Source organism: Schistocerca piceifrons, chromosome 9 (assembly GCF_021461385.2).
Source record: "Schistocerca piceifrons isolate TAMUIC-IGC-003096 chromosome 9, iqSchPice1.1, whole genome shotgun sequence".
NCBI classification, from domain to species: domain Eukaryota; kingdom Metazoa; phylum Arthropoda; class Insecta; order Orthoptera; family Acrididae; genus Schistocerca; species Schistocerca piceifrons.
The window spans coordinates 27,932,817-27,957,040 of NC_060146.1; the positions used below are offsets into that span (position 1 = coordinate 27,932,817).

The 24,224-nt window shown below is 43.6% G+C and overlaps 1 protein-coding gene across 1 annotated transcript in view; it reads right to left on the minus strand.

Annotated features, from left to right (window-relative positions):
• The window catches only part of LOC124717290 (zinc finger protein 771-like), a 199,979-nt gene that overhangs the window by 95,240 nt on the left and 80,515 nt on the right, over positions 1–24,224 (minus strand). Inside the window, exon 5 of the mRNA XM_047244103.1 lies at positions 2,324–2,422. Coding sequence (XP_047100059.1) covers positions 2,324–2,422 — 99 coding nt within the window. The remainder of the gene's footprint in view (positions 1–2,323; positions 2,423–24,224) is intronic.

Genomic DNA, 24,224 nt, shown 5'->3' on the forward strand with positions numbered 1-24,224 from the left:
TCGCCGATGACATTGTAATTCTATCAGAGGCAGCAAAGGACTTGGAAGAGCAGTTGAACGGAATGGACAGTGTCATGAAAGGAGGGTATAAAATGAACATCAACAAAAGCAAAACGAGGATTATGGAATGTAGTCGAATTAAGTCTGGTGATGCTAAGGGAATTAGATTAGGAAATGAGACACTTAAAGTAGTAAAGGAGTTTTTCTATTTGAGGAGCAAAATAACTGACAATGGTCGAAGTAGAGAGAATGGCAAGGAAAGTGTTTCTGGAGAAGAGAAATTTGTTAACATCGAGTATTGATTTAAGTGTCAGGAAGTCGCTTCTGAAAGTATTTGTATGGAACGTAGCCATGTATGGAAGTGAAACATGGACGATAACTAGTTTGGACAAGAAGAGAATAGAAGCTTTCGAAATGTGGTGCTACAGAAGAATGTTGAAGATTAGATGGGAAGATCACATAACTAATGAGGAGGTATTGAATAGGATTGGGGAGAAGTTTGCGGCACAACTTGACTAGAAGAAGGGATCTGTTGGTAGGACATGTTCTGAGGCATCAAGGGATCATCAATTTAGTACTGGATGGCAGGGTGGAGGGTAAAAATCGTAGAGGGAGACCAAGAGATGAATACACTAAGCAGATTCAGAAGGATGTAGGTTGCAGTAGGTACTGGGAGATGAAGAAGCTTGCACAGGATAGAGTAGTATGGAGAGCTGCATCAAACCAGTCTCAGGACTGAAGACCACAACAACAACAACACCATCTTGGTGGCTTCTTCTTCGTCATATCTGCAATTAAAAAATCCTTTAGATGGGAAGGAGGTGCCCTTCTCCATCTACTTTCTGCCCCATGGATGGTTTTCCATGTCTGCTGCTGCTCCTGCTATTGCTGGGATTTCTGGTGTTACTGCTGTCTGTGATGCTGCTGTTGATGGTGATGCTGTTGGCATTTCTGCTTCGATTATTGTTTGTACTGCTGCATTTTGTGCAACTGCTATTGGTTGTGTTTGTTCAGCTGCTTTTTTGTTGTTGGTATCATCTGTGATGAGATGGCTTCTCCGTTTGAGTTGATACAATAATAGGCATGATGATGTTTTTGTGTACATTATCTCAGCCATCTCATTTATTCTAGAACCTATGAACTTTTTCCCATGAACATTTAAATACATACCATGCCTGGTGAAGTGTTTCCTTTCTAAGAATTTCACATCTAGGAAGTTTGTGTTTCTGTATGCTTTGCATATTATGCGAAATTGGCTGTTGGCCTTAATAATTTCCTGGTTGACACATGACTTTTCTATTAGGTCATATCTGTGTGGTATTCCAGTCACTATTACACTTTCATTTTTCACTGTATCTAGGGATTTCCGGACGTCCTGGATGGCACGTTTTAGTTCATTGCAATAAACATCGTTTGCACCACCAATTATAACTAAAACCCGATTTTCTTGTGTAGTGTTATCAGGATGTATGTTCCTGATAACTTCGTTCACAGGGGCCCCAGGTTTTATATAGCTGGCAGCTCTAAGATTGTGTTCGTTTTGCAAGATTTTTGCGAGATCGCGACCATGACTGTCTGAGTAAACAACTAACTTGGATTTCCTAATATATGTATTTCTGTCATTACTGCCTCTTGGGGCAATGCTATTTCTATATTTTCGTATATCAGCAGTGTCTGTTAGATGGCAATCATTATCATTAAAGTCTTCCTTGTTTGCTTTTACACGATCTAGAATGGCGAAATTGTTCTGTAGTTTTATAGATCTAGGCCTGCTGTAATCACTTTCTGATTCACAGTTTTCATGAGGATTCCTCAATACTTGCTTTAGATTTTCCACAAATTCTATGTATTTTCTAGCTGCATTTATATCACAATAAAGCTAATGTTAGTTCAATTCCGGCACTGCACATTTCCGTTGCTACTTGGAGACTGTTACACAGTTGACCACAATCGCACGAGATTTTATCAGAGTTTAATTTCACAAAACAACTTGAGTGGTACCATTTATGCATTAGTGACCATGCTCTGATACCTTTTTCCACTATAATATCACATGAACAACACTTTACTGATGATAATAACTCAAAATTTACAGAGCAATTTACCACAGTTTGTGTATACGCTGCCATCTTGCTTTACAACTGTTCATTGTTTTGTTACTGAACGTTCCTTTCCACTAGACTACTTTAGCCTGAAGATTCAAAAGCAAAGCTAACATTCTACTGGCAAGTACTTGATACAAATCTTGACTTTCCTCTGTTTTACACTACTGTCAGCAAGACACCAATGATGTGCAGGCCACAGGGAACACGACACGACTTACCTCCATGTGGTCCTCTCTCACTGCCTCCTCATTTTCCTCATCCTCAGTCTTCTCAATATTGAATGTGCTACATCCGATGAAGTTTTCTGATGAATAATCCTGGAACAGGTTTTTTTTTGTAAATACTTCATAAAACAAAAGAAGTAAAATGGAGGTAATGCAGTATAGCTGAATAAAATCAGGTGGTGCTGAGGGAATTAGATCAAGAAACAAGACACTGGAAGTAGATTAGTTTTGTTATTTTGGAATCTAACTGATAATGACTCTTGAAGCAAGCCATCTCGCAATAGCAAGAAAATCATTTCTGGTAAAGTGAAATTTGTTGACGTAAAATATAAGTGTCCACTTTATGGCAAATTGGAACAGTGACCCAGACCAGGACTCAAGTATGGGGGCAAAAGACATTCCAGAGGGCTGAACGTAAGGCCTCTCCAGTTTGTCTGACGAACCGGTTTCAGGCTCTGTCTCCAGCTGATACTGATCTTTGCCCGGACATGGCTGCTTGTCCTGTTCCAGCCTGTTCCAGAGGTTGCCCCTCAGTCTGCAAGATCCAAGCGGTCGCAGAGGGTGGGCTTACTGGTAGTTGGGAGTTCCAACGTCAGGCGCGTAATGGGGTCCCTTAGGGATATGGCAGCAAGAGAGGGAAAGAAAACCAATATACACTCTGTGTGCATACCGGGGGGAGTCATTCCAGATGTGGAAAGGGTCTTCCGGATGCCATGAAGGGTACAGGGTGCACCCATCTGCAGGTGGTCGCTCATGTTGGCACCAACAATGTGTGTTGCTATGGATCAGAGGAAATCCTCTCTGGCTTCCGGCGGCTATCTGATTTCGTGAAGACTGCCAGTCTCACTAGCGGGATGAAAGCAGAGCTCACCACTTGCAGCATCGTCGACAGGACTGATGGTTCAAATGGTTCTGAGTACTATGGGACTTAACATCTGAGGTCATCAGTCACCTAGAACTTAGAGCTACTTAAACCTAACTAACCTAAGGACATCACCCACATCCATGCCCGAGGCAGGATTCGAACCTGCAACCGTAGCAGTCGCGCGGTCCTGGACTGAAGCGCCTAGACAGGACTGACTATGGAGCTTTGGTACAGAGCCGAGTGGAGGGTCTGTATCAGAGGCTGAGACGATTCTGCGACCGTGTGGGCTGCAGATTCCTTGACTTGCGCCATAGTGTGGTGGGCTTTCGGGTTCTGCTGGATAGGTCAGGAGTCCACTACATGCAGCAGGTGGCTACACGGGTAGCAGGGGTTGTGTGGCGTGGACTGGGCGGTTTTTTAGGTTAGATGGCCTCGGGCAAGTACAGAAAGGGCAAAAGCCTCAACGGGTGCGGGGCAAAGTCAGGATAAGCGGGGACCAAGCAGCGATCGGTATTGTAATTGTAAACTGTCGAAGCTGCGTTGGTAAAGTACTGGAACTTCAAGCACTGATAGAAAGCTGAAATCATAATAGATATGGAAAGCTGGCTGAAGCCAGAGATAAATTCTGCCGAAATTTTTACAAAGGCACAGACGGTGTTTAGAAAGGATAGATCGCATGCAACCGGCGGTGGCGTGTTTGTCGCTGTTAGTAGTAGCTTATCCTGTAGTGAGGTAGAAGTGGATAGTTCCTGTGAATTATTATGGGTGGATGTTACACTCAACAACCGAGCTAAATTAATAATTGGCTCCTTTTACCGACCTCCCGACTCAGCAGCATTAGTGGCAGAACAACTGAGAGAAAATCTGGAATACATTTGACATAAATTTCCTAAGCATGTTATAGTCTTAGGAGGAGATTTCAATTTACCAGATATAGACTGCGACACTCAGATGTTTAGGATGGGTGGTAGGGACAGAGCATTGAGTGACATTATACTGAGTGCACTATCTGAAAATTACCTCGAGCAATTAAACAGAGAACCGACTCGTGGAGATAATATCTTGGACCTACTGATAACAAACAGACCCAAACTTTTCGACTCTGTACGTGCAGAACAGGGAATCAGTGATCATAAGGTCATTGCAGCATCCCTGAATATGGAAGTTAATAGGAATATAAAAAAAGGGAGGAAGGTTTATCTGTTTAGCAAGAGTAATAGAAGGCAGATTTCAGACTACCTAACAGATCAAAACGAAAATTTCTGTTCCGACACTGACAATGTTGAGTGTTTATGGAAAAGTTCAAGGCAATCATGAAATGCGTTTTAGACAGGTACGTGCTGAGTAAAACTGTGAGGGATGGGAAAAACCCACCGTGGTACAACAACAAAGTTAGGAAACTACTGAGAAAGCAAAGAGAGCTTCACTCCAAGTTTAAACGCAGCCAAAACCTCTCAGACAAACAGAAGCTAAACGATGTCAAAGTTAGCGTAAGGAGGGCTGTGCGTGAAGCATTCAGTGAATTCGAAAGTAAAATTCTATGTACCGACTTGACAGAAAATCCTAGGAAGTTCTGGTCTTACGTTAAATCAGTAAGTGGCTCGAAACAGCATATCCAGACACTCCGGGATGATGATGGCATTGAAACAGAGGATGACATGCGTAAAGCTGAAATACTAAACACCTTTTTCCAAAGCTGTTTCATAGAGGAAGACCGCACTGCAGTTCCTTCTCTAAATCCTCACACAAACGAAAAAATGGCTGACATCGAAATAAGTGTCCAAGGAATAGAAAAGCAACTGGAGTCACTCAACAGAGGAAAGTCCACTGGACCTGACGGCATACCAATTCGATTCTACACAGAGTACGCGAAAGAACTTGCCCCCCTTCTAACAGCCGTGTACCGCAACTCTCTAGAGGAACGGAAGGTTCCAAATGATTGGATAAAGAGCACACGTATTCCCAGTCTTCAAGAAGGGTCGTCGAGCAGATGCGCAAAACTATAGACCTATATCTCTGACGTCGATCTGTTGCAGAATTTTAGAACATGTTTTTTGCTAGTGTATCACATCGTTTCTGGAAACCCAGAATCTACTCTGTAGGAATCAACATGGACTCCGGAAACAGCAATTGTGAGAGACCCAACTGGCTTGATTTGTTCATGAGACCCAGAAAATATTAGATACAGGCTCCCAGGTAGATTCTATTTTCCTTGACTTCCGGAAGGCGTTCGATACAGTTCCGCACTGTCGCCTGATAAACAAAGTAAGAGCCTACGGAATATCAGACCAGCTGTGTGGCTGGATTGAAGAGTTTTTAGCAAACAGAACACAGCATGTTGTTCTCAATGGAGAGACGTCTACAGACAAAGTAACCTCTGGTGTGCCACAGGGGAGTGTTATGGGACCATTGCTTTTCACAATATATATAAATGACCTAGTAGATAGTGTCGGAAGTTCCATGCGGCTTTTCACGGATTATGCTGTAGTATACAGAGAAGTTGCAGCATTAGAAAATTGTAGCGAAATGCAGGAAGATCTGCAGCAGATAGGCACTTGGTGCAGGGAGTGGCAACTGACCCTTTACATAGACAAATGTAATGTATTGCGAATACATAGAAAGAAGGATCCTTTATTGCATGATTATACGATAGCGGAACAAACACTGGTAGCAGTTACTTCTGTAAAATATCTGGGAGTATGCGTGCGGAACGATTTGAAGTGGAATGATCATATAAAATTAATTGTTGGTAAGGCGGGTACCAGGTTGAGATTCATTGGGAGAGTGCTTAGAAAATGTAGTCCATCAACAAAGGAGGTGGCTTACGAAACACTCGTTCGACCTATACTTGAGTATTGCTCATCAGTGTGGGATACGTACCAGATCGGGTTGACGGAGGAGATAGAGAAGATCCAAAGAAGAGCGGCGCGTTTCGTCACTGGGTTATTTGGTAACCGTGATAGCGTTTCGGAGATGTTTAGCAAACTCAAGTGGAAGACTCTGCAAGAGAGGCACTCTGCATCGTGGTGTAGCTTGCTGTCCAGGTTTTGAGAGGGTGTGTTTCAGGATGCGGTATCGAATATATTGCTTCCCCCAACTTATACCTCCTGAGGAGATCACAAATGTAAAATAAGAGAGATTCCAGCGTGCATGGAGGCTTTCCGGCAGTTGTTCTTCTCGCGAACCATACGCGAGTGGAACAGGAAAGGGAGGTAATGACAGTGGCACTTTAAGTGCCCTCCGCCACACACCGTTGGGTGGCTTGCGGGATATAAATGTAGATGTAGATGTAGATGTAGACTTTGTCCTTTCACAGGCAAGTGCTGTAACAACTGAGCTTTGTGTGCACAACTCACCCTCACACATTTATTTATGCCAGTACCTCATCACTTACTTTCCATAGTCTTGCTCAGATAGATCAGTCAGCAGAATCAATCAGCACACACTCCACTGTGGAGTGAAAATTTATTCAGATAAATTTAAATATTAAAACATCTTTTCTGAAGGTGACCTCGTATGGAAGTGAAACACAGATGATAAGCAATTCAAACAGAAGAGAATACAAGCTTTTGAAATGACGGGCTGCAGAAGAAAGCTGAAGATTAGATGTGTACACTGATTAACAATGAGGCACCGAATCGAACTGGTGAAGAAATTTATGGTACAAAGAAGGGGTTGGTTGATAGGACACTTCCTGAGGCATCAAGGAATCTATAACACTACTAGTTTACAGTTCATCTAAATTTTTTATAACATTTTGCTTTAAAATTTTCGTGTATTGGAACTACATTTTCTGTATATGTAAAGGAAAGTTCCTTGCATGTGAGTAACGTATGTGTAGTTTTTATTATGTTAAATTTCTGATGACATATTGTATCTTAAATTATCTATGTATAAACTATTCATGCTGATGTAAATTTGGCAATTGTAAGAAATGGTCACAATTAGGAATAATGTAATGCATAGGTGTTACGTGAAAGACGGTGCGGTTTTGTTTGAAATGAAAGTGGCTCTGGGGATGGAAAAAGTGACAAGGGAGAACTGGTGTGCTATCTAGAGCAAGTGTGGGAAGTCAGTCACACAGTCTGTAAGCAGCAGTGACTGAGGCAACACCCTTGTGAGCAGGAGAATCTTTACCTGTGAATTTGGATAAAAATGCCTCGGATGAAGACTGCAAGTGGCTTACGGTATAGCTGCGAGTTGTTGGGTTACTGCACGTAAAACTGAATGATGCCAAGAAGAGAAATCGAGCCGGTACAGCAAGACACTTGCAGGCCGTACTGTGGGTAGTGCAGCTGCCGTAACTGTTCGCCACACCCAGGCCTACAGCCACCAGGCAAGATTTTTTTTTATTATTCTACTTTTCTACAGTGTGAACCATTAATTTAAACTGTGTTTTATTAGTGAATAATCATTCCTGAACTTTAAAGAAACTGATTCACCCTGTTATTTCATCCTAGTCATACAACTATATAGGGTTCGCTCCTCGTGTTTGATTAATCCGAGTGTCCTGTTTTACAGACCTATGAAGTGCCAAGTTAATATAAAGAGGGATCATTTAATTGTGCAAATCATCTTCATCTTCTCTTCAGGTATTAGGCAGGAACTGCCTGTTACAGTACCCATTTCTGTCGTGGTCTTCCTCTGTCTCTTCTCTCGTGGCACTTATAATTTCTTTCCTTTAAGGGAAGTCTCTCACTCTCCATTCTTTGTAGATGTTCATTTCATTTCCTTCTGTAATCTGACATTTTATCATTGAGACCAAAGATTTGCAGTTCTTCTCTAATATATTGATTTCTTGGCCTGTCTTCTCTTGTGCAACATTTAACGCCTTTATGAAATTTCATTTCTTGTGCCTGAATATGGCTTTCTTGCCTCTTGGTAATCACCCATGTCTCACTTCCATAGAGCAGTGTGGGAACTGCAACAGTTTTGTAAAATTTAATTTGAGTATGTTTCCTGGTTTTGTTTTTAGGTTCCTGTTGATTGTTCCACATACCCGACAGGATTTACTGAGCTTAATTTCAATATCTCTGCTGTAGCCATATCTCATTTCACATCTGAGGTAACTGAAATGGTTTACTTGCTCTAAAATCTTCTGATCTATCACTATTTTGGTTCCGATTGGTCCTTTCCCCATGAATGCCGTTGTCTTAGTTTTTTCTTTTGAAATTTCCATGTTAAATTTTGCACTTATTTGTTTTAGCAAGTAGACTCCTTTCTGAAGGTCATCTTCCTTATCTGCTAGGATCGCTGCATCATCAGCATATAGTAAATTATTTAAAAGAATGTTCCTATCTGAAATTCTGATTTCCATATATGTATTACTTCATTGATGTAGATGTTGAACACAGTTGGAGAGATGCAGCAGCCTTGTCGTACCCCTTTGTTAGTTGGTACCTCATTAGTTGTTTTACCATTGAGATCTAGAGTGATATTAGTGTCTTGATATAGATTTCTTATGCTTTGGATATCTGTGATTCGTCATTATTTCCCAAAGTTTCTGTCTATTGACGTGGTCTAAAGCTCTTTTAAAGTCAATAAAAGCAATGTGTGTTTCTTTATTATACTCTCTCCATTTTTCTATTATTTGCTGTAGAATAAAAACTGCATCTATTGTGGAGCATCCTTTCCTAAAACCCATTTGTTCCTCATGCAGTACTGCTTCTGCTACGTTTTGAAGTCCTCTATTTAAAATCTTTGCATACATCTTGCATGCTCAGTCCAGTAAACTTATTCCTCTGTAATTACTGCATAGACTTTTATCTCCTTTTTTCAAGACTGATATCACTCTAGCTGTTTTCCAGTCTTTGGGAATACTCTTCTTCTTCCAACAGTCGTTCAAGAGATGTAGCAGTCGTTGGTGTAGCATCATTCCTCCATATTTTAATAATTCAGCATTAATGCCCTCTTTTTCCTGTTGTTTTTATGTTCTTAAGTGATGTTAGTGCAGATGTTACTTCGTCAGGCTGTATTTCATCTAATCCTTTCTCATATAGTTATTCAGTTTCAGTTTCTTGTGCTGTATGATCATACCACAATTCGCTGTAATGATTTATCCACTGTTCTTCTTCAATACTATGTATTTGTATCTTCTCTCTTTCTGTTGTGTTTAAGGTTTTAAAACCTTATATGCCATTTGTTGTCTTCCGTGGATATCATGTTCGGTATTAGAGATAAACCTATCCCAGTGTTCCTGGTGTGCTTTCCTTACTACGCATTTAGCATTATTTCTTTTCTCCCTATAGTATTGTTTGTTCTCAATAATGGGGTTGCTTAAGTATTTTATACATGTATCCTATTTTTCTTTGACAGCTTTCATTATATCTCATTCCAAATTTTTAGGCCTTCTCTTTTCCGTATTCTTTTCTCCTGCTACTCTGCATACAGTATTCTTCAGAATTTGCCATTCTTCTTCTATATTGTCTTTAGTTTGTAAGTTTGCTAGTTCTTCATTTAATCTCCTTTGGTACACGTGTCTGATACTGACCTCTTCAAGCAAACATACCTTATAAATGCTTTGTTACTTGTTTCATTATTTTCTTCCATTTTGTAAAAAGATCTATTCTACATATTTGTAAGAAATGATCTGATCCTATATCTTGTCCTCTATAAACTCTTGTATCCCTTACTTGGCCCGCTAGCTTATCATTTACTAAGATGTAGTCAATTATTGATCTAAGACCTCTAATGGCCCAAGTTTACTTGTGTATATCCCTTTTCTTAAAAGACGTGAATTTGTGACTTTTAAATTGTTGTAAGTGGCAAAATCTGTTAGTAATTTTCCCTTTTCATTACATATTGGTTCTCCAAATGTACCTATAATGTTTGTTACTGGGATATTTCCTCTTCTGTCATTGAAATCACCCATCATAATAATCTGACCAGTAGCACTGTATTTACTCATAGTATTCTGTAGTTCTTCATAGAAGCTTTCAGACTCAGCTTTTTCCCCTTCTTCAGATGCATACACACTTATAAAGGTGGCATTATCCCTTACCGGTTTCAGCCTAACTAAGTATTCATTCACTTAACAATACCAGGAAGGAAAGTTGCTACTCACCATATAGCGGAGATGCTGAGTCGCTATAGGCACAACAAAAAGATTCAAACAATTAAAGCTTTCAGCCATTATGGCCATTGTCAGCAGTAGACACATACACATATGCCAACACACACACTCACGTAAACGCAACTTGCACACACATCTGCAGTCTCAGAGAGCTGAAACCACACTGCGAACAGCAGCACCAACCAGTGCATGATGGGAGTGGCAACTGGGTGGGGGTAAGGAGGAGGCTGTGGCAGGGAGGGAGAGGGATAGTATGGTGGGAGTGGCAGAAAGTGAAGTGTTGTAGTTTAGACGGAGGGCAGGAGAGAAGGTGCGGAGGGGGGAGAGCGTAAGTAGCAGAAAGAAGAGAAATAAAATAAATAAAAAGAAATTAAAATACTGGGTGTGGCAGTGAAATGACAGCTGTGTAGTGCTGGAATGGGAACAGGGAGAAGGCTGGATGGGTGAGGACAGTGACTAACAAAAGTTGAGGCCAGGAGAGTTACAGGAACGTAGGGTGTATTGCAGGGAAAGTTCCAACCTGCGCAATTCAGAAAAGCTGGTGTTGGTGGGAAGGATCCATATGGCACAGGCTGTGAAGCAGTCATTGAGATGAGGGATACCATGTTTGGCAGCGTGTTCAGCAACAGGGTGGTCCACTTGTTTTTTGGCCACAGTTTGTCGGTGGCCGTTCATGCAGACAGACAGCTTGTTGGTTGTCATGCCTACATAGAATGCAGCACAGAGGTTGCAGCTTAGCTTGTAAATCACATGACTAGTTTCACAGGTAGCCCTGCCTTTAATGGGATAGGTGGTGTTAGTGACTGGTCTGGAGTAGGTGGTGGAAGGAGGATGTATAGGACAGATCTTGCATCTAGATCTATTACAGGGGTATGAGCCATGAGGTAAGGGATAGGGAGCAGAGGTTGTGTAAGGGTGGACCGAGTATATTGTGTAGGTTCGATGGATGGCGGAATACCACGGTAGGAGGGGTGGGAAAGAGAGTGGGCAGGATATTTCTCATTTCAAGGCACGATGAGAGGTAATCAAAACCCTGGAGGAGAATGTAATTCAGTTGCTCCAGTCCTGGATGGTACTGAATTATAAGGGGAATGCTTGTTTGTGGCCGGACTGTGGGACTTTGGAAGGTGGTGGGAGACTGGGAAGATAAGGCATGGGAGATTTGTTTCTGTACAAGGATGGGAGGATAATTATGGTCAGTGATGGCTTCAGTGAGACCCTCGGTATATTTTGAGAGGGACCGCTTGTCACTGCAGATGCAGTGGCTAGGCTGTATGGAAGGGACTTATTGGTATGGAATGGGTGGCAGCTGTCGAAGTGGACGTATTGCCGGTGGTTAGTAGGATGGAGGTGCTGATGTAGCCATCTCCGAGGTGAAGGTCAACATCTAGGAAGGTGGCTTGTTGGGTCGAGTAGAACCAGGTGAAACAAATGGGGAAGAAGTTGTTGAGTTTCTGGAGGAATGTGAATAAGGTGTCCTCGGTTTCAATCCAGATAACAAAGATGTCATCAATGAATCTGAACCAGGTGAGGGCTTTAGGATTCTGGATTGTTAGGAAGGATTCCTTTAAATGGCCCATGAATAGGTTAGCATAGGATGGTGCCATGCGGGGTTCCCATAGCTGTACCGCAGATTTGTTTGTAGGTAATGCCTTCAAAGGAGAAGTAATTGTGGGTGAGGATATAGTTGGTCATGGAGACTAGGAAGGAGGTTGTTGGTTTGGAATGCATAGGGCGTCTGGAAAGGTAGTGTTCAATAGCATTAAGGCCATGGGCATTAGGAATGTTGGTGTACAGGGAGATGGCATCAATAGTGATGAGCAGGGTACCATGTGGTAAAGGGACAGGAACTGTGGAGAGTCGGTCGAGGAAATGGTTGGTATCTTTTATATAGGAGGATAGGTTCTGGGTAATAGGTTGAAGGTGTTGGTCTACGAGAGCAGAGATTCTCTCAGTGGGGGAACAGTAACCGGCCACAATGGGGTGTCCTGGGTAGTTGGCTTTATGGACTTCAGGGAGCATGCAGAAGGTGGGAGTGCGGGGAGTGGTAGGGGTAAGTAGAGAGATGGACTCTGGGGAGAGGTTCTGGGATGTGGTCTAAGGATTTGAGTAGTGACTGGAGATCCTGCTCGATTACTGGAATGGGATCACTGTGGCACGGTTTGTAGGTGGAAGTATCTGACAGCTGACGGAGTCCTTCTGCCACATAATCCTTGTGGTTCAAAACAACGGTGGTGGAGCCTTTGCTAGCAGGTAGGATTATAAGGTCAGGATCTGTTTTTAGATGGTGTACTGCGGTTCTTTCTGTGGATGTAAGGTTATTTTGCATGTTGAGGGATTTGGGTAATGATGTTGAGGCAAGGTTCGAGGTTAAGAAATTCTGGAAAGTTAACAGGGGGTGGTTTGGAGGCAGTGGGGGTGGATCACAGTTGGATGGAGGAGTGAACTGAGTTAGGCAAGGCTCAATGTTGGTCACTGGTTGAGTCTGATTGGTCGGGTTGGTTGCGAAAAGTGTTTCCACTGGAGGGACCGGGAGAAGGAGAGAAGGTCTTTAACTGGTCCTGCATGGTTGAATTTGGGAGTGGGACAAAAGGTGAGGCCTTTGGAAAGGACTGACATGGCTGTGGGACTAAGGCTTCTGGAGGAAAGGTTCATAACTGTGTTGCGGGTCTGTTTAGGTTCTGGGTTCTGTGTGGTGGTGGGAGGGAGTTTTGGAGGGTGGGGTAAGTGTAGTAGGTCTGTGAGACAGGTTTTGTAAGCTATGAGGGGGTGTGGGGGAGGTTTGGAGGTTGTTGTAGAAGTGGTGGATAGTGGTACCCCGAGGCGGGAGTAGGAAGTGAATAGGATGGAGAGCTTTTTGAGGTGGCATTGTGCATGTTGCTCAATTTCCTGCAGGGCAAGTGTTTCAGTGAGAGTCATGGATTCCAGGAATTACATAGCAGGAGAATTTTGTGGATGGAGAGAAGGTACCGCAAGGAGGACTGTGCTTGGTTGATATGGTTTTGCATGACTATGTTGGTGAGGGCTAAGGACTGGCGGAATCTGAACAGGTGGCCATTGTGGAAGGAGGGGTGGCAACCAGAGATGGGTAATTTGATGGTAAGGCCATTAGGGGGGATTTCATGAGCCAAGCAACAACAAAGGAACAGTATGTGGGACTGGGATCTGGATAGGGATAAGGAAACTTTTCCGTAGTGTTGCAGGTGGAAGTAGCAAGGATACATGGTGGTGCACAAAATTCGAAAAATTACTTATGTATGTACAATCTTGAACAGCTTTTCCCATTTTTAATGCAGGATTAGTGCTACACCTTTGCTTGCTCTTTTATGTTGTTCAACACCACTGTAGAATATAATGTAATCCCCTACATATTTTTCCCTCTTAATTTCTTTTTAGTTTCTGTGAATGCTACAGCATCAATATTCTTGTTGCTTAATATATTTACTAATTCTACCTCCTTTTGGGAAATTCCTCTCACATTCCAGGTTGCTACTTTGATGTGTCCATTTATCCATTTCTGTTTGTCCTTTTTCATAACCTTATCATTTACCTTTGAGACCATCCTGTTTCCGAGGTTCATTTGGGTACTGGGAGTTGTCTGTGTTTCCTGGGAGTTGGTTAGCAACCATCTGCTCAAGCCCCTTCTAGGAGGACCAGGATTTCCTTTCGGGGTTATCTCCCTTAGCCAATATGTTCCGGTTATTTAAAAGTGCTGGAAATATGTCCAATTTTCATCTTCGCCCATTGGCTTTGTAGCCTGTATCCACTGTGTGTTATGCATTGTCTAGGGGTCTTGTGACTCATGCCTTCTAGGATGTGGGAGTAGGGTTTGTTGGCAGAGCTGCATTGAAATCCTTGAGGTCTGATTGCTTTCTCAAACTTCAGTGGACATGTTTTGTTTCTGCAAACAGGTATTGGCTGCCTGGGCAGACCCCAGGGTCCTTTGCCAACCTTTGATTGCTGGGAATAGAAAAGAGAAATGAAAGACACCCTAAGGCCTCAAAACCTAATACCGTTGGGGTTGAAAGACTAAGAGTTGGTCAAGGGAGGCCGATAGGAAAGGAAACAGAAGAAGCCTGACACAAGTAAGTAGAAGTAATGTCAGACTTATCTAAGAGTCCATGTGGTTGCCACTCACATACTCCCAAGATAGGAGCCCCCTGGGGGGACTGCTCTTTGTCTGGAATCTCACCAAGTGACCTGTCTGGTATGAGTGACCCTACTGGGAGCACAGCTCCCACCAGCATAGCTCAGTGGATCACTAATACACACAAACCTCCCCACCATCATTAAGGTGGTAGTCCTTGAGGAGGAATTGTGTAAATGATGAGATATATGTGTGAGGGACTAAATCCTCTAGTAATGAAATTACGTCTCAGTAGTGGAAGAGAGTAAACTGAATAGGGCGAATTTAAATGTAATTTTAGATCATAAAGTTAAAGAGTTTATAAATATTTTCATCTTGAGCAACAGTTGAAGAAAAGTTGTCTTAGTTGTTTCACTGAAAGGCGTGATGAAAATTTTAGTTAGAGTAATAACACATCCATGCTTTAGTACATTACACAGGAATAAAGACAAACTATTTTTGTTTTACAAGTTTTCTTAACTATTGCAAAGTGTTATAGTAAAAATTTGCTTACATAGCATTCAGTCAGAGTAAATCAAAATTACTGGAACCTTTTAAATGACTACAGGCTATAGAGTTAGTTTAAAGAGTAACAGCCTTTGCAAGTAAATTCTAGTAAGAAAGGGGTTTTCTTGAAGTGAAATGGTCAGCATTGAAAGTGTGTGCTATCTACTGGGTTTTCTCTCTTTTAAAAATGTTATGTATAAGGGTGTAGTCCAACACTGTTTAAATAGAGTAATATTCATTTGAAGAACCAAATTAAACAGTAGCAAGAAAGTAGACAAAATTCATACTTCAGATTTTCCAATACTTCACTGTTTCGTTGCCTGGTTAGGCTGGCAACCAGTATGTGTTTTAAACCAAACCACTAAATGAACTTGGAACTGAGGTATCCTAGCTTTAATATAAAATTATTCATACTGTATTTCTATCTAACTGCTGGGTAAGATCTTGGGAAAAGAAGTGAATAGTCTGATTTACTTATCCATTAGACACAACACAGGTCACATCCTGTAAAAAGGGTAACTCTATTGATTAGCTTTTCCTATTAACAGGACTATCTTCCCATAGTGTACTTTATTTGGGAACTACACTAAATTTAGTAAGAGGATTATACATGGCAACATAGAAACAGAGTTTTCTGTTGTAAAAGTGTTATAACTTCAAATTGAACAAATATATTTCAAGGAAGACGCAATACATGAAAGCCACAGATCAAGTAAACAGAGTAAGATGTGTGTACACTTTAACAGTCAAATCATAACTGAGTCCAAGTCTAGTGGCCACTGGCTGGCTGGCCTCTTAGGTGGCACTGCTGCTGCATGGCTGGCAGACAGCGTTGCATGTAGAGGACGTGTGTAACTGCGCAGCGGCACTTTGAAAGATCGGCGAGTCACAACACTTTTCCCCCCTTTGAAGTTTTTGCGCAGGTCTTGAGGGAGGTGGCCTGTAGACTGCTAACGTCCCTAGGTGTTGTTAGACTGGCCGTAAAGTCTCGAGGAGGAGGGTTCCCGTATGGAAGGAAGTGTCCCCGATGATAACGGGTCGAGGTGACAGGAGATGTGGGGGTCCAATCTGCTGGGGCCCCGTGCATCAATCTGCCCGTTGCGGCAAGTCCGGTTGTTACAACAGGAGACATGGGCGATGTGTTCGCGTCCGTAGGAGAAGGAGGCGAGTAGAGTTGCTCCGACAGATGATGGTCATCCAGTTCCTGCGTGGGCATGTCTCCTGGTGGTGTCAGTTCTTGTGTTGGAACCGATATGATGGTGAGAGGACTGCGTTGTGGGTAGTGAGAGATTCCAGTATCCCGAGCATCAGGTACAGCCGAAGGTGGTGTAACGGCATCCGGTACAGGCGTTGCCGGCACACGAGGCCAAAGCTGGTCCGAATGACGCACTGCAACACCCGTGTTTGTCTGGATTTCATACAGGCGTCAGCCACGGTGTTGTAAGATGTGGCCAGGACTCCATTTTGGCCACCTGCCATATCCCCATACCCATACAAGGTCATCGGCGGTGAACCGGCCAAGGAAGGTACCCACGGCCATGAGGTGGAAGGCCGCAGAAGATGAAGTAGTGTGCGGGGCTGTCAGCCATGTAAGAGCTCAGCCGGGCTGTGGTCGCCCATGGGGGCGAAATGGTAAGAAGCCAGAAATTGAAGCAGCACATCATCAACAGCAGAAAAAGTCAGGAGTTTCCTCATCTGAGCCTTAAATGTGCGGACCTGGAGTTCAGCCTCACCGTTTGACTGTGGATGGAACGGAGGGGCCGTGACATGCATGATGCCGTGACGGGCACAAAAATCCGCAAAATCAGAAGGGGCAAATTGCGGACCATTATCAGTAACAAGAGTAGAGAGAAGGCCTTCCAAAGAGAAAATGCGAGCTAGAGCATTGGTGGTTGCCACAGTGGTAGGCGACGTGCAATGGACAATGAAAGGAAAGAGAGTAGGCATCAATAATGAGAAGCCAATAAGTACCTAAAAAAGGTCCCGTGAAGTCAGCATGAATACGCTCCCAGGGCTTCTCAGGCAAAGGCCACAGTGACAAAAATGACTTCGGGGTGGCAGCCTGTGACGCATAAGGGTCGCAGGCACCGACCATGTGTGCGATTTCAGAGTCGATGCCGGGCCAGTACACATGATGGCGCACCAGAGATTTTGTGCGAGACACACCCCAGTGCCCTTGGTGAAGGAGGTGCAAGACCGAAGCACACAAAGACATAGGTACCACAACACGCGGCGAAGCATTTTCAGTGGAAAGGAGGATAACACCATCTCTAGCCATGAGGCGGTAACGCAAAGCGTATTAGTTCCGCAATGGATCAGAAGTCTTAGCGGACAGACGATCTGGCCAACCTTTCTGAATACAGCATAAAACCCAGGAGAGGGTAGGGTCAGAACCCATAGCAGCCGCCAGCTGGTCCCTGGTGATGGGGAACCCGTCCACAACCCGCTGCTCGGCAACATCCAGGTGGAAACACAAAAGTTCGTCCCTATCGAATTCCAGATCAGGACCCATCGGAAGGCAAGACAGTGCATCAGCATTCACATGTTGAGCCGTCAACTGGAAATGAATCTCATAATTGAAACGAGACAAGTAAAGAAATGGCAGCAAGAGAGGGGAAGAAAACCAATGTGCACTCCGTGTGCATACCGGGGGGAGTCATTCCAGATGTGGAAAGGGTCCTTCCGGATGCCATGAAGAGTACAGGGTGCACCCATCTGCAGGTGGTCGCTCATGTCGGCACCAATGATGTGTGTCGCTATGGATCGGAGGAAATCCTCTCTGGCTTCCGGCGGCTATCTGATTTGGTGAAGACTGCCAGTCTCGCTAGCGGGATGAAAGCAGAGCTCACCATCTGCAGCATCGTCGACAGGACTGACTGCGGACCTTTGGTACAGAGCCGAGTGGAGGGTCTGAATCAGAGGCTGAGACGGTTCTGTGACCGTGTGGGCTGCAGATTCCTCGACTTGCGCCATAGGGTGGTGGGGTTTCGGGTTCCGCTGGATAGGTCAGGAGTCCACTACACACAACAAGCGGCTACACGGGTAGCAGGGGTTGTGTGGCGTGGGCTGGGCGGTTTTTTAGGTTAGATAGCCTTGGGCAAGTACAGAAAGGGCAACAGCCTCAACGGGTGCGGGGCAAAGTCAGGACATGCGGGGACCAAGCAGCAATCGGTATTGTAATTATCAACTGCCGAAGCTGCGTTGGTAAAGTACCGGAACTTCAAGCGCTGATAGAAAGCACCGAAGCTGAAATCGTTATAGGTACAGAAAGCTGGCTTAAGCCAGAGATAAATTCTGCCGAAATTTTTACAAAGGTACAGACGGTGTTTAGAAAGGATAGATTGCATGCAACCGGTGGTGGAGTGTTCATCGCAGTTAGTAGTAGTTTATCCTGTAGTGAAGTAGAAGTGGATAGTTCCTGTGAATTATTATGGGTGGAGGTTACACTAAACAACCGAACTAGGTTAATAATTGGCTCCTTTTACCGACCTCCCGACTCAGCAGCATTAGTGGCAGAACAACTGAGAGAAAATTTGGAATACATTTCACATAAATTTTCTCAGCATGTTATAGTCTTAGGTGGAGATTTCAATTTACCAGATATAGACTGGGACACTCAGATGTTTAGGACGGGTGGTAGGGACAGAGCATCGAGTGACATTATACTGAGTGCACTATCCGAAAATTACCTCGAGCAATTAAACAGAGAACCGACTCGTGGAGATAACATCTTGGACCTACTGATAACAAACAGACCCGAACTTTTCGAATCTGTATGTACAGAACAGGGAATCAGTGATCATAAGGCCGTTGCAGCATCCCTGAATATGGAAGTTAATAGGAATATAAAAAAAGGGAGGAAGGTTTATCTGTTTAGCAAGAGTAATAGAAGGCAGATTTCAGACTACCTAACAGATCAAAACGAAAATTTCTGTTCCGACACTGACAATGTTGAGTGTTTATGGAAAAAGTTCAAGGCAATCGTAAAATGCGTTTTAGACAGGTACGTGCCGAGTAAAACTGTGAGGGACGGGAAAAACCCACCGTGGTACAACAACAAAGTTAGGAAACTACTGCGAAAGCAAAGAGAGCTCCACTCCAAGTTTAAACGCAGCCAAAACCTCTCAGACAAACTGAAGCTAAACGATGTCAAAGTTAGCGTAAGGAGGGCTATGCGTGAAGCGTTCATTGAATTCGAAAGTAAAATTCTATGTACCGACTTGACAGAAAATCCTAGGAAGTTCTGGTCTTAACGTTAAATCAGTAAGTGGCTCGAAACAGCATATCCAGACACTACGGGATGATGATGGCATTGAAACAGAGGATGACACGCGTAAAGCTGAAATACTAAACACCTTTTTCCAAAGCTGTTTCACAGAGGAAGACCGCACTGCAGTTCCTTCTCTAAATCCTCGCACAAACGAAAAAATGGCTGACATCGAAATAAGTGTCCAAGGAATAGAAAAGCAACTGGAATCACTCAATAGAGGAAAGTCCACTGGACCTGACGGGATACCAATTCGATTCTACACAGAGTACGCGAAAGAACTTGCCCCCCTTCTAACAGCCGTGTACCGCAAGTCTCTAGAGGAACGGAGGGTTCCAAATGATTGGAAAAGAGCACAGATAGTCCCAGTCTTCAAGAAGGGTCGTCGAGCAGATGCGCAAAACTATAGACCTATATCTCTTACGTCGATCTCTTGTAGAATTTTAGAACATGTTTTTTGCTCGCGTATCATGTCATTTCTGGAAACCCAGAATCTACTATGTAGGAATCAACATGGATTCCGGAAACAGCGATCGTGTGAGACCCAACTCGCCTTATTTGTTCATGAGACCCAGAAAATATTAGATACAGGCTCCCAGGTAGATGCTATTTTTCTTGACTTCCGGAAGGCGTTCGATACAGTTCCGCACTGTCGCCTGATAAACAAAGTAAGAGCCTACGGAATATCAGACCAGCTGTGTGGCTGGATTGAAGAGTTTTTAGCAAACAGAACACAGCATGTTGTTATCAATGGAGAGACGTCTACAGACGTTAAAGTAACCTCTGGCGTGCCACAGGGGAGTGTTATGGGACCATTGCTTTTCACAATATATATAAATGACTTAGTAGATAGTGTCGGAAGTTCCATGCGGCTTTTCGCGGATGATGCTGTAGTATACAGAGAAGTTGCTGCATTAGAAAATTGTAGCGAAATACAGGAAGATCTGCAGCGGATAGGCACTTGGTGCAGGGAGTGGCAACTGACCCTTAACGTAGACAAATGTAATATATTGCGAATACATAGAAAGAAGGATCCTTTATTGTATGATTATATGATAGCGGAACAAACACTGGTAGCAGTTACTTCTGTAAAATATCTGGGAGTATGCATACGGAACGATTTGAAGTGGAATGATCATATAAAACTAATTGTTGGTAAGGCGGGTACCAGGTTGAGATTCATTGGGAGAGTGCTTAGAAAATGTAGTCCATCAACAAAGGAGGTGGCTTACAAAACACTCGTTCGACCTATACTTGAGTATTGCTCATCAGTGTGGGATCCGTACGAGGTCGGGTTGACAGAGGAGATAGAGAAGATCCGAAGAAGAGCGGCGCGTTTCGTCACAGGGTTATTTGGTAAGCGTGATAGCGTTACGGAGATGTTTGGCAAACTCAAGTGGCAGACTCTGCAGGAGAGGTGCTCTGCATCGCGGTGTAGCTTGCTCGCCAGGTTTCGAGAGGGTGCGTTTCTGGATGAGGTATCGAATATATTGCTTCCCCCTACTTATACTTCCCGAGGAGATCACGAATGTAAAATTAGAGAGATTAGAGCGCGCACGGAGGCTTTCAGACAGTCGTTCTTCCCGCGAACCATACGCGACTGGAACAGGAAAGGGAGGTAATGACAGTGGCACGTAAAGTGCCCTCCGCCACACACCGTTGGGTGGCTTGCGGAGTATCAATGTAGATGTAGATGTAGAACACTAGAGGCGGTGTGCAGCCTTGTCGGGAAGTGATGTTGATGGATGAAACAAGGAAACAAGTGGTTTGTGATCCGTAACAAGATGAAATTTGGATCCAAAGAGAAAAACACCAAACTTATGAAGAGCATAAATAATGGCCAGAGATTCTTTATAAATTTTAGAATACTTTTGTTGGGCATCCGTGAGCGTTTTGGAGGCATAAGCAATGGGTTGTTCAGAACCGTCAGAAAAACGGTGTGCAAGGACTGCACCAACCCCGTATTGAGAGGCGTCCGTGGCAAGAACAAGATGTTGGTCAATAAGTAGCCAGGCACGGGGTCTGTTTCAGCATAGTCTTCAATTTCTGGAAAGCTGCATCACATGACGCGGACCAGTGAAAAGGCACGTGTTTATGCAACAGGCGATGCAACGGCTGAGCCACCGAAGCAGCAGATGGTAAAAACTTGTGATAGTATGCTATTTTCCCCAAGAAGGCCTGCAGTTCCTTAACAGATGTAGGGTGAGGAAGGGCATCGATCGCAGTGACAGTTTGCTGAAGTAGACGAATACCATCCCGAGAGAGTTGTAACCCCAAGTGCGTGATAGATGCCTGAAAAAATTTTGATTTCTGAAGATTACACTTAAGACCGGCAATCTGTAAGGCATGGAAAAAGTGTGGATGTTCGTCAGTAGTGGAGCCAGTGACAATATCGTCCTAGTAATTTATACACCCAGGGACAGTGAGCAATAATTGTTCCAAGAATCGCTCGCAACCCCGAATGGCAATCATTGGTATTGATAGAGGCCGAAAGGCGTGTTAAGGACCAGAAACTGCCGGAAAGCAGTGTCGAGAGTAAGTTGATGATAAGCTTCTGACAGATCAAGTTTAGAAAAATACTGGCCTCCAGCAAAGTTTAGTGGACAATTCTTCAGATCGAGGCATAGGGTAAGTGTCGATAAGACTGAGCATTTACAGTGGCTTTGAAATCGCCACAGAGATGAATATCACCATTTGGCTTAGCAACGACAACAGGAGAGGACCACTCACTGGAAGTGACAGGAAGCAAGACCCCTGAAGCAGTGAGATGATCCAGCTCCCATTTGACCTGATCACGAAGGGCCACAGGAATGGGCTGAGCGCGAAAAAACTTAGGCCGAGCAGTGTGTTTGAGCGTGATACGAGCTTCAAAGTCGTTTGCACGGCCTAACCCAGGAGAAAAAAAGGGACGAAAATGTCGTTGACAAGGAATCCAATTGAGCATAAGGAATAGCATCAGAGACAATATTGACAGAGTCATCTATGCAGAACCCAAAAACGTGAAAGGCATCGAAACCAAAAAGATTCTACGCGTTACTATGGTCAACTACAAATATGGGAACAGTGCGAATGACAGATTTGTAAGATACCTCAGCATCAAATTGTCCCAAGAGAGAAATCTTCTGTTTATTGAAAGTCCATAATTGCCTAGTGACAGGTGATAAGATTGGAAAACGCAACTGAAGATACGTCTGAGAACTGACAATAGTGGCAGCAGATCCAGTATCCACCTGCATGCGAACATCTCGACCAAGTATTTGGACAGTGAGGAATAACTTCCCTGAAAGGGAAGAAGTATAATTGACAGACAACACAGAATCAGAATCAGAATCAGCGTCATGTTCATGTTCATGAACATCATGTATGCGGTCAGATTTGCAAATGGATGACACATGACCCTTCTTTTTGCATTTGTGACACACGGCCCAACATTGTGGACAATCTTCTCATAAATGTTTCGTAAAACACCGTGGACACGAACGAAGTTGCCGTGGGTTTTGCTGCAATTTCTTAGAGGTTTGTTTACAATTAGGTCGAGGTTGCGCTTGGGAGTGTACTACGGCCACGTCGGCCGGTGGGGGGACACCACACGCTTCATCGACAGCTTCGTATTTTCCCAACGTCACCCCAAGCCTCTATTTGCGCTCCAGCGGCACAAGAAATTTCAAAAGACTGCACGATGGATAGGACTTCATCGAGAGTCAGATTTGCCACCTGAAGGGCACTTTGCCTCACTTCTTTGTCATGCGCCGATCGGATAATAGCATCCCATACCATGAAATCGGCGTAGGATTCTTTGTGAACTTCAGTAACAAATTGACACTTTCTACTGAGGCCATGAAGTTCAGCAGCCCAAGTGCAATAGGATTGATTCGGTTGATTTTGACAATGATAAAAAGCAACATGAGAGGTTACCACATGCGTTTGCTTTTGAAAATAGACGGACAGAGGTGAAGACATTTCAGCAAAGGACAAAGACGCAGGATCTTTCAAAGGAGCCAATTGCGACAACAACCAATACATTTGAGGTGAAATCCATGAAAGGAACAGAGACTTACATGTTTGTTCATCCGCGACATGAAATGCCAAGAAGTGCTGTCGAAGACGTTTCTCGTAATCAGACCAGTCTTCCGCCGTCTCGTCATAAAGAGGAAATGGAGGTAGAGAGAACGACGAGAGATGCCCCGCATTTGATGCCGCGACGAAATCACGAATCGTATTTGTGAGAAGCATTTGCTGTTCTATGAGACCATGAAATAGTTGCTCTAAAGTAGCCATGGAAACATGTGGGTCAACGATGGAAAAGAAAAATCACTACCTCATCGCCAATTGTTATAACTTCAAGTTGCACAAATATATTTCAAGGAAGATGTAATACATGAAAGTCACAGATCAAGTAAACAGAGTAAGACGTGTGTACACTTTAACAGTCAAATCATAACTGAGTCCGAGTCTAGTGGCCGCTGGCTGGCTGGCCACTCAGGTGGCGCTGCTGCTGCATGGCTGGCAGACAGCGCCGCATGTAGAGGACGTGCAGAACTGCGTGGCGGCACTTTGAAAGATCGGCGAGTCACAACAAAAAGCATACTAAATTACAATGGTGGTGGTAGGGTTATAAATCATCAATTGTGTAACAGAGAAAAAAGTGTTGAGGGCAGAAACTGCAAGGTGAGACCAAGACACGATTACAGTAAGCACATTCAAACACCGAGGCAGGCAAGAGGCTACAAGAAACTTTCATAAAAATGAAGGAGGAATACTTTGTAAATTTTCCTTGATTTGCTTCTTTCTAACAAAAGCCTTTAGGGTAGTGGTTACAGTTATGAACATGCTACGGCATGATTATCATAAAGGACATTTATACAGCACACGAACTTAGAATCAGCATTTATAGCTTATTTAACATCGATTCACATGTTCGGGAATGGGATATCACGTCCTAGAAAATAGAGGTGTGTTCACACTACAAAAAGTTGGAACACACAATTCACACAAAGCAACTGGTAGTGCTGGTAGAATCAGTACACATGCAACATCACACGTACCTAATATGTTCCA